Source organism: Seriola dumerili, unplaced genomic scaffold, assembly GCF_002260705.1.
Source record: "Seriola dumerili isolate Sdu_G_001 unplaced genomic scaffold, Sdu_1.0 BDQW01000050.1, whole genome shotgun sequence".
Classification (NCBI taxonomy): Eukaryota; Metazoa; Chordata; class Actinopteri; order Carangiformes; family Carangidae; genus Seriola; species Seriola dumerili.
The window spans coordinates 4996477-5007146 of NW_019174305.1; the positions used below are offsets into that span (position 1 = coordinate 4996477).

General features: G+C 45.3%; 2 protein-coding genes across 2 annotated transcripts in view; one reads left to right on the forward strand and one right to left on the reverse strand.

Annotated features, from left to right (window-relative positions):
* Window positions 1-968: 968 nt before the first annotated feature.
* LOC111217901 (fibrinogen-like protein 1) lies at window positions 969-4957 on the forward strand. The gene is made up of 7 exons (XM_022739923.1): window positions 969-1025; window positions 1723-1891; window positions 2607-2766; window positions 3008-3105; window positions 3537-3625; window positions 4118-4323; window positions 4415-4957. The coding sequence occupies exons 1-7, from the start codon at window positions 969-971 to the stop codon at window positions 4629-4631; spliced, it is 996 nt and encodes a 331-aa protein (XP_022595644.1). The 3' UTR covers window positions 4632-4957.
* LOC111217902 (protein piccolo-like) overlaps window positions 4958-10670 on the reverse strand; it is a 35765-nt gene continuing 30052 nt past the window's right edge. The window contains exons 11-18 of the mRNA XM_022739924.1: window positions 8916-9039; window positions 8690-8780; window positions 8202-8307; window positions 7981-8054; window positions 7529-7627; window positions 7056-7172; window positions 6761-6858; window positions 4958-5987 (exon numbers count right to left, since the gene is read on the reverse strand). Coding sequence (XP_022595645.1) covers window positions 5774-5987; window positions 6761-6858; window positions 7056-7172; window positions 7529-7627; window positions 7981-8054; window positions 8202-8307; window positions 8690-8780; window positions 8916-9039 — 923 coding nt within the window. The 3' untranslated portion in view covers window positions 4958-5773. The remainder of the gene's footprint in view (window positions 5988-6760; window positions 6859-7055; window positions 7173-7528; window positions 7628-7980; window positions 8055-8201; window positions 8308-8689; window positions 8781-8915; window positions 9040-10670) is intronic.

Here is a 10670-nt window from a genome sequence, read left to right on the forward strand (position 1 = left end):
ACTCGTGTATCACAGTGCTTTGTTTTATATCATGGTTTAAGTAGCAGACGTCACTTTCGCTCTCCCTCTGTTTTGCTTTATAGGGTGCTATGTGACTTCACGCCATCTATGCTTCACACACATGACACACTATCATTCAATGTTTCAATAAATACAAATATAATGCTGAAATAAGTTCTGAACTGAATTAATAGTCAGTTCATAAATATTTTAATTGATAAATAAAACAACCATTAAACACTAACATAAATACAGGAAATGACAAATTAAATGAATAGATGCTGCCTATTAGTAAAATAGATAACTTAAAGACATTCATTTATTTATTAGACATTTATTAATTTCTGTATTTTTACATTATTAATTTCTGTATTTCTGTCTGTTTGTCAGTGATGTTACTGATCTCACTGTGAGGCAGGACTGATTCAGTCACCTACTCGCATACAGACAGAAATAAAGCAGTGTATTTATAGGCATGTTGTTGTAGACATTTATTGTTTGACCAACATTTATTTAGTTATTCATTTAATTATGCATTAAACTACTCAGGTATGTATTTAAGGATTTGATTATGTCTATTATTTATTTATGTATACATTGTTTTATAGATTAATCAATCTTTAGTCCTCCATACTGCAGCCAAAAAAGACAACTTCATGCTCTACAAACAGATGTTTATCCAGGTGTTAATAGAGTTGTTGGTGAGGATTACAGACAGAACGTCTGAAATAAGTGAAGTGACTTTTGTTAGTGTGTCGTAGGAAGGTTCAGACGGAGGAGTTAGGTACAAACTGGAGACAAGGACTGTTCACTCCAACCACTAGATGGAGGCTGGTTTACAGTCTAATAATCTGCATAAAGAGTCATGGTGAGAGAGTGCAGTGATGAGACATGGGACATAAGAGACAAGCTCAGTGACACAGCTCAGACAGAGCAGTTTGATACACTGACTGATGGGATCATTTGTTATGGATGAGCTGAGGACATCTGTGGTCTTCCTTCTTCACCTGGCTGCATGTGTTGCTGTAAGAAACTCCTAACTCTCAGCACATCACCATACATTCTGTGATTTATTAACACATTTTGGATTATTTAATTTACAAAACAGAAATGTTACACTACACAGACCTCTCTGTGAACAGGTCAGGGACTTGTTTGCTAAAAAGTAGTTCTGCTGTTATTTTATCTTTATGTCGGTGAGGACTGTTGCATGTGTGTTTGTTTGTGAGACTCGGCCTGTGATGGTTGTTTGTCTCCTCTGTCTGCTCTAGATACTTATTCTGCTTGTTTTGATCCTGTCCTGATGGTTTGGTTTGGTTCAAATTCAATATTAAAACATGCCTCTGAGACAGTGGGAGAAAACCTTTACCATCATATCTTTTGGTTTTGGTTAAACCTAAAACTACCAGGTTTGTAGATTTCTTTGTATTTTTGTTATATATTCTTTTCTCTTAGAAAAGAAATTCTTCAATTGTTATGACACACTTCATGTTCCTGCTCATCTGAAGGAGAATTTCAGAGGGTTAACTGTTGCATAAAGTTCATTAAGTTTTACAACAAAGCAAAGTCACATTATGTTTCTTCTTTGCACCAGGGCTGCAGGCTGTAAAGTCCAGTTGTAAAATGTTGTGCATCTTTAACTAAGCTGTAAGCTGTTTACTGGTCCTGACAGGCTGCGTCCACAGTAACCTGGATTTACTCATCTGGTCTGTCTCCGTCCAGGTCCCCGTGCCATGTGAGGTGAGGGTGGTCCGTCTGGAAGCAGAGGTCCAGGACCTGATGAACGTGATCAGCGACCAGCAGCGCTACATCCAGGAGCTCCACAACAGCCAGGCCCAGCAGCTGGAGCACATACCCAACTCACACCTGGGACCCGAGAACCTGCACAGAGGTGGGGCTAGATGTCTATGAGACACACAGATGTTTGTGAGTGTGTGTCTGTGTGTTTACAGGGTGTCAGTCGAGCTGTTGGCTGTCAGCTGCTGCTCTGTACCACCCACTTCACCATCTGTCCTCAGTGTTAAAGCTCATTAATATTTTCTTTTATTAACATTGGATTAAAGGATCATTTGTGACATAATGAGCCTCAGAGGATTATCACAGCTCTGCAGAGCCTTTCAGCCTGTTTTGGCTCATTGTGTTGTTCTTCCAGCTGTGCTCATATGAACCTTGTTTTGACTGCAGGAGGTCTTTTAACACAAAGCTCTGATAAACCTGCTGAGCAGCAGTCAGACCTGGCCAGAGAGCAGCTGGTGAACACTGTGTTTATCAGCTGAAGGCACAGATATTATCCTGAAGGATGACAGACGTTCATCTGGAGGCCTGAATCACGATGCTGTGTATAAACCTTTCACCAGCTAAAACAACTGTGTAAGGTTTGGTGTGGAGCTCTTCATGTGTTTCACACTAACTGGATGGAAAAATAAAGATGGAGCACATCTACACAGACAGGCTTTTATCAAGCGGCCGATTAGCAGTTAGCATTGGTAAATAAGTCAACACCTGCATCGTATCACATCATCAACAACTGTCTGAATATTTCACCTATGTGTGTGTGTGTGTGTGTGTGTGTGTGTGTGTGTGTGTGTGTGTGTGTGTGTGTGTAGACTGTTCCCAGGTGTTTGCAGATGGTAACGTGGCTAGTGGGCTCTATGTGATTCGGCCAGACGGTTCTCCCACTGCACTGACTGTTTACTGTGACATGAACAATGGAGGAGGATGGACCGTCTTCCAGAGGAGGAGAGACGGCAAGGAGAGCTTTGACAGGTGTGTGTGTGTGTGAGTGTGTGTGCGTGTATGTGTATGTGTGTGTGTGTGTGTCTGTCTGTCTGTCTGTGTCTGTGTGTGACTGTGTGTGTGTGTCAGCTTTACACACATAAACCATCTGATTTTACAAACACATATGAAATCAGTGTGTGTGTGTGTGTGTGTGTGTGTGTGTGGGTGTGTGTGTGTGTGTGTGTGTGTGTGGGTGTGTGTGTGTGTGTGTGTGTGTGTGTCTGTACAGAGCATGGGTAGAGTACAAGCATGGATTTGGAGACCTGCACTCCCCTGACGGAGAATTCTGGCTGGGCAACGATCCTCTACATTACCTCACCTCCCAGGGTGTGTATACCTGTATATGTGTGTATGTGTGTGTCTGTCTGATTAGTCCCAACACAGTTTCACCATGGAACCAAAACATTTTACTATTTCAACTGGATAAAACCTGATTTCACTGTAAGAGCTGTGCACAGCGCATTAATTCACTCAACCCCTCCATGGCCCGCTTGCTCTCGCTCTCTCTCACACACACACACACACACACACACACACACACACACACACACACACACACACACAAGCACATTGACAACATACCTGTCTGTCTGTTTGGCCAAAAACAATGACTCATGACTTATGTATTTACATATAAAGCTGGAAGTGAGATCACAAGTGGTCACTGGAGTCACACGTGGAGACAGGCTGACCACCTGTGATCAGATCACTGAAGACACATGTTAACACAAGGTCTGAACAGGGCCTTTGTCTTCTAGGAAACTACGATTTGCGGATTAACATGGAGGATTTTGAGGGGAATCAGCGCTACGCAGAGTACAAGAACTTCAAGGTGGACGATGAGAAGGTAAAACAGACACATGTTGACATGTCACTGAGACTCCTGGTCTGTTTCCAGAGTCAGAGCAAAATCAAGCTGATTCCTTCAATAAAATTCATCAAGTGATCTCTGCTTCTTTTTAGTTCATCAGTTTGAGCTTTATTTAGTTGAGTGACAAAAAAAAAAGTTGTGACTGTCCCTCTCCTCCTTTCCCATAACTCTAGTGGCCTTATTTAGACTATGTGTGTTGTTTGTATTTCATGACTGTTACTATGGAAACAGCTGCAAGGATGTCTGACTACAGGTCTGCCAGATGTTTCCACTCTGTGTCCTTCTCTTCTTGTCCTCCTCTACTCCTCACTGCTCCTCTCCATCAGTCCTTCTCTCTTCTTTCAATCAGTCACTCTCTCTTTTCTCCATCAGTCCCTGTCTTCCCTCCATCAGTCAGATGTGGTGGGGTGGGTGTGGGGGTCAGTGATGCAGTAATGATGAAACACTAATTGTTTTTCTCCGCTACAGGACCAGTACCAGTTACATTTGGAAGAGTTCACTGGGAACGCAGGGGACGCTCTGGCTGATGCTCACACTCTCTCCCCTGGTGGGAAAAAATGGGCCAATCCAGGTTTGGGGTCAAGCGGGGTCAAGTTCAGCACCTTTGATCAGCCGAACAATGAGGCTGACAGCCAGTGTGTCAGACTCAGCAAGTCTGGCTGGTGGTTCAGCAGGTAACGGACAGAGTCCAGCTTTGCTCAGTTACTTTGAACGGACGGAGAAAAACAAGGTGTTTCACCTGTTCTCTTTACTTCCTCCTCACAGGTGTGACTCGGGGAATCTGAACGGTCATTACTACAAAGGGCCGTACGAAGCCATGACCAATGACGGAGTGGTGTGGTATACGTGGCACGGTTGGTGGTACTCCATCAAATCCGTGGTGATGATGGTACGAGCCGCTGACCTGGAGCATTCACCGTCGGTCATCCCCCCATCAGTGGGGGCGCCAGGCAGTGCCGATCGTCCTCAGCCGATTGGCTGAAAGAAACACGTGTCATCACTTTCTTACCTGTTTGACTTCGTTCACATCCATTGAAGAACAAAGTGATGAAGTCAGTGTGACTCACTCAGGCGTTTCTTCGCATTCATTTTAATATGTGAAATAAAAGATGGCTGCTTTATTCATGTGTCATATTTATTCTGTCCAAAAGAAAACAGAACATGGTACACTGAGGCATTCTGGGTAAATCTGAGGTTCTTCAGGACAAAGTGTGAAACAGGACCAGTGTCTGTCAGACAGGTATGAACTCATCAGTCACCATCAGCTCTGACTCGTTTCTGTTAGGGCACAAGGTGGTTTGGGGTGGGTGGGGGTGGGATGGGTGGAGGGGTATCCCTCTGCTAGGGAAAAATTAAATGGGGAGGAGGGTGAAAACGGTCCTGGCCAACACCTTCCTTCTTAAGTCAACTGCATATCTGGCTGTGAGACTGTGTCTGAACTGAAGGTGATTACATTCACAGAGTAGATTCAGGTAGAGGTCACATGGAGGAGCAGGTGTCCACTGACCCCTGGTCAGCTCCTCAGGTGAACACAGAGGGACACAACGTTCATCTTCTTCCTCCACAGCAGATCAGTAATCAGTGATTGAGCTTCGCTCTTTGGAACAAACATCCTCTTTAAACCAAGGAGAACCCAGTTGTTTGGGTTTGCAGATGTTAAGATGACGATCTTAACTTCGGCAAACCCAAACAACTGGGAGCCAGGTTCCCAGCCACCTCTTCAGAGAGAGGGACTAAAGAACAGGATGATCTGAAACTGTACAATAAAAAACAAAAGTCCGGACAGTCACAATGAGAGCGAGGCTCTATGTACAGACCCTGAGGTGCCTGTTCCCTTTTCTTCAGAACAACAGGGTTTGTTGGTGAAGCAGGCGTTTGGTAGAGACTGATAGAACAAGGCCAGTCCCACGCTCAGACTGAAGTGCATCAGTGCCACTGCAATGTCTGCCACTTTCAAAATAAGTGTCTTTTAATGCAATTCATTCAAAATGTACAAGATTGTTACGTGATTCATATCCAACAACACTGAAGTCTGAAGTCTGTCTCTGTATGTGGATCTTCATCCATCCAAGGCTTCGAAAGGTGATGAGGAGGTCAGAGGACAGGATAGTGTTTCCTGTGGGGTTATCTGGGTGATAAGGGGGCAGTTGTAGGGAAGGAGGCAGAGTTCCTTGGTGAGTTGAAAGGTGAGGTGGGTGAGAGGCGGCGGGGACTCGCCAGCAGGTCACCATTGTGCAGCTTCCACAGCAGCTCCTCGTTCTCCATGGACAAACGCTTGTTGACCTTGGACTCTTTCTGCAGCGTCTGTTGGAGTATGGCCTGTTCGTTGGACAGCTGCCTGCAGGGGGAGACAGAGAGCTGTAACTGGGGAGACAGAGAGCTATAAAGGGGGGAGACAGAGAGCTGTAACTAGGGAGACACAGAGCTATAAAGGGGGGAGACAGAGAGCTGTAACTGGGGGAGACAGAGAGCTGTCTGCAGGGGGAGACAGAGAGCTGTAACTGGGGGAGACAGAGAGCTGTCTGCAGGGGGAGACAGAGAGCTGTCTGCAGGGGGAGACAGAGAGCTGTAACTGGGGGAGACAGAGGTATAAAGGGAGGAGACAGAGAGCTGTCCCCCCCGCCGTGCACAGGAGTGTGAGGGTCCGATCAATGCTGCTTGCAGCTTTAATGATTATTTTCCTTGATAAAAGTAAATTGCCTTTCTGAGGGCGTGGCCATGTTCAAAAACTCATTAAACTGTGCACATGCGTCAGGACTGGTGAAAATGTACATGTGATATGGGTCTTGCACATAAGTGTGGCAAAATGGCTCAACAGCACCACCTAGAAAATTTCAGCGAGGCCGTTCTTATAGCCTTGGTTTAACCTACATGTACGAAAATCAGTAGGCACATGTAAGATGCCAAGATGTGCCTGAACAAATCTACATGCCCACATTCAGTGATACACTGAACAGCAGGAAATATCATGTTTTATACTTTGATTTAAAGGTGTCAGTGGTCTGATGGAGATATGAAGCTGAGACAGATTCACTGGAACAGATGGCAACACCAACGCCTCACCTCCCTCCCACGCTCACAGTGTGTGTGTGTATCAGCGGCAGTACATACTTGGAGAGAGCAGCGTGTTTGTCCATTCTGGCCTTGTAGTCCTCGTTCTCCTGCTGGACCTTCGTGAGACACTCCTCCAGTTTCACATTAGTCTCCACCTGCGACACACACACAGTGACACACAGTCACACACACAGTCTCCTACTCATCCAAACCGTTTCTGCTCCAAAATAAAACAACACAAAATGAGTGATATAACGTGATATAATTTCCTCGACTATGAGAGAATGAGAAACCTCTGAAACAGCATGTGGACTGTCGTGGTCCAACATGTGATGGAGGCACTGACACTCACCAGTTTGTCCATATCCATCAGCTTCTTCTCCTTCTGGTGCAGCTGGTTGTTCTTGATCTCCAGCACCACCTTCAGACTCTCCAGCTCCTGCTCCAGGTACACTGTGTGAGAGTCCTTCTGCACAAACGCACCGACAAACACAAAGTCAGAGCGGCTGAAGCTCACTGCAGCGGCACAGACAACCACACAAAGATTTTGTCTGACAGTGACACTACAGACTGCTGTTGGCTCAGAGTAAAGTGAGAATGTGTGACTCCTCCACTCCAGCAGGGGGAGCTGGTGTTCAACAGAGAAACCAACACTGAGCTTCACCTCACGATAATGACTACAAAAACAGATGAAGCATGTTTGATGGTTTAACTGGAGAAATCAGTGGAGACAATCCAATTTGATGGGAGGGATTACAACATTGCATCTATTACACTCACACCTGTGTTCACAACATCTCTAACAGTGTGTTTGTGTTGTGTTACCAGATTCTTGTCGGTCTGTATCCACTTCCTCCTCTCCTCCTCCGCCTGCAGCTTCTCATTCAGAGCCTCCTTCTCTGCTGACAGCTCAGATATTTTCTCCTGGTCAGAGGGAGACACACACACACACACACACACACACACACACACACACACACACACACACACAGAGGTCAGAGGTCATGAATGAGTGAACACTGACACAGAAAACAGCAGCGGATAAACTCATCAAATTGCTGCTTCACTGTGGAGATAACAATGATTTATCAGCTTCCTCATATATTATCATTACTCTGAGATAAAGTTTTCCTTAAAGCCAAAGTGCAGAAAAAAAACATGGGGTTAGTGAGGACAAATCTTTTCTAGCAAACTGGAAAAGTCCAATTAACACACACCCACAGACACTAACACACTAACATAGTAACACACATGAACACAGAAGATGAACGACTCACTGAGAGAGAAGTTTCAGTCTCTGTCAGTGTTTTCTCCAAGTTCTGCAGGTCTGTCTGCTGGATCCTCTTCAGCTCTGAAACACACACACACATACACACACACACAAACACACATCAGCATCAACTCATTTAATGAGAGCCATCAGTCACTTCAGTCAGTGTGGTAAAGTCTAGATTTAAAACACTGAGCTGTGATCGTTGTGTATTTGTGCACCACACACCTTGTATGGACGTCTCATACTGCTGTTTGAGAGACTCCATTTTCTGGATGTGATTCACTTCCTGGTTCTTCCTCTCTGCTTCCTGTCGGCTCCTCAGCTCCTCCACCTGAAGGATGCAGACACGGTGTGTGCAGGTGTGAGTTTACCGAAACCCAGTAACACAAAGACACAGGTCTGATCCACCACCACTGTTACTGCTGCTTCTTTAGCTCCTGCTGTTGTTCTCAACAGACACATGAGAAAAGCACTATGTCTTGTGTTACTATAGTGGCGCACAGTATCAGCTCTGATCTTTAGCCTCTGTGCCACAGCGGACTCACAGAGCAGAAAACAAAGTGTAAACTGTGTGTAACGTATCTGTGACGGCTTATCTCTGCTCACATGTCCCCATGTAAAAGCTAAACATATTCATGCTGCAGAGATTTTTTTATGAGCAGTTGCGTAATGTGTGTGTGTGTGTGTGTGTGTGTGTGTGTGCATGCTCTGACCTGCTGTTCCATCAACATGCGGCACTTGTCGGCCTCCTCCTGGTACGTCTGATGGACCTTGTCCCACTCAGTTTGGTAAAAACTCCTCAGTCTGTCGCACACAGAAACACAAAAACACCAATCAGCAACATGTGTGGTACCACTGAGGGGGTTATAGTTTTTAAATCTCATCTATGCCAGGCCTAGTGCCAAGCTTGTGATGACATCAGCAGAGGTGAAAACACACCTGTCCTCCAGCTGCACCAGCTCCTCCTTGTGCTGCTCCTCCAGCCTCTTCAAAGCCTCCTCCACGCTGACACGCACCTCCTCCTTCTCCTGCCGCAGACGTTCACAGCACTGCGATGACGTGACTGAAGGAGACAGGAGGGGTACATGTTTACAATCCCCGTTCACTAAGAGCTCTGTGTAAACCTTCATTTGATCAGTTCAGTCAATAAACAGCTGCATTGAAAAGTTCAATGACATCAATTAATGAGGTAAACATTGATGCATGTTTCGATGAAAAGAGGGAATATTAGGTCAGAGTTCTGTAGGTTGAGACTGAAAGTGGAGGACAGATCAGCTGTTTATAATCTCTCTGCGGGCTCATGTGAAATGAGTGGAGAGCAGCTGTGCAATCAGTTTTCCATCACTGAGCTACGGCTTTCACTGTTTTACTGTTTTAACCATCAGAGTCATGTCTGAACACTCACTGTCTCAACAGGTAATGAGTAACAGATTTATGTGTGAGTGTGTGTGTGTGTGTGTGTGTGTGTGTGTGTGTGTGTGTGTGTGTGTGTGTGTGTGTGTGTGTGTGTGCGTGTGCATGTGTGTGTCTTCCTCAGCATTCCCTGAAAACCACATTCCAGTCTAATTACTCCTGTGGTCGACATGGATCCAACCCCGAGACATCTGTAAGTCAGCTCTGAAGTATGCAGCAGGACTCATTCCTCTCATGGCTGATTCACACTCTCACAAGCACATGCACGCTCCCCTCTCTCCACCAATCATTACGCGCTATTTTGATTTCAGTGCTTCTAGTCTATCTGAGGTTTGGGGAAAGATCCAGGTAAAGATTGGATCACCTAATCTCTGCCTCTCACTGCTTTCACACATGTTGACACAGTGATGTTTGTGAGAGAAGGAGCAGCAGAGCCAGTTATCCACAGAGACATACAGATGCCAGCACTGTGAGGCTACACTGGACCAAACCCACCCTGAGCACATTGACTGTAATGATCGCAACCATGTGGTAACAGCTGGCTGTAGCTGGGACAGGTGCTGTTTCCCTCTGAATGGAGCTCTGTGGTGCAGGTTTGTGTGTCCGTCACCGTGGTGATGGAGACAACGCCAGCGACAGCTGAGAGCAGCAGCTTCGACACAGGCTGGTTCTTTATTCCTTTATCAGAGCTTGTGTGTGTGTGAGCTTGAGTGTGTGTGTGTGTGTGTGTGTTTGTGTAAAGGCATGCCTTCGTGTTGCTATGTACACAGAGTGCATATGAACACAATGTGTATGTCTATCCAGTGAGCCTGTGTGTGTTACTATGGTGTATTGGAGTGGAGTGTGTGTGTGTGTGTGTGTGTGTCACGTATTAAACTAGTTACCAGTATCAGTGAAATTACTAACACGAGTAGACAGGTGCTTAAATGATTCAATTATCATCAAATCTTTTTCAGCCTGTCATCTATTTTACTATGTCTGCACCAGATTTGATTCGGATCCAAACCAGGTGGCAGAGACACTGTCAACTGAAACATGGAGACTGGTACACACACGTTGTTCGTATCAACTACATGTCTCAGAATTAGACTTGTTGAGTTAATGTATAATCTATGAGTCCTTTAGTCCACAGGAACATTTCATAAAAACACAGGTGTGCTGTGCAGGCGACAGACGTTGGACAGGTTACAGCCTGTGCAGAGCTTCTCCTGCTCTGCAGCTGCACCAGTATTACAATACAAATAATACCACACTTTGAATGGCAGTTGACCTGTCCTTGAT

What these genes read in the sequence shown, in the direction of transcription:
- LOC111217901 (XM_022739923.1), top strand. Translation starts at nt 969, where the DNA reads ATGGATGAGCTGAGGACATCTGTGGTCTTCCTTCTTCACCTGGCTGCA. An exon ending in ACCCGAGAACCTGCACAGAG is followed by an intron (nt 1,892 to 2,606) that starts GTGGGGCTAGAT and finishes GTGTGTGTGTAG; the next exon opens with ACTGTTCCCAGGTGTTTGCA. An exon ending in TCAAGGTGGACGATGAGAAG is followed by an intron (nt 3,626 to 4,117) that starts GTAAAACAGACA and finishes TCTCCGCTACAG; the next exon opens with GACCAGTACCAGTTACATTT.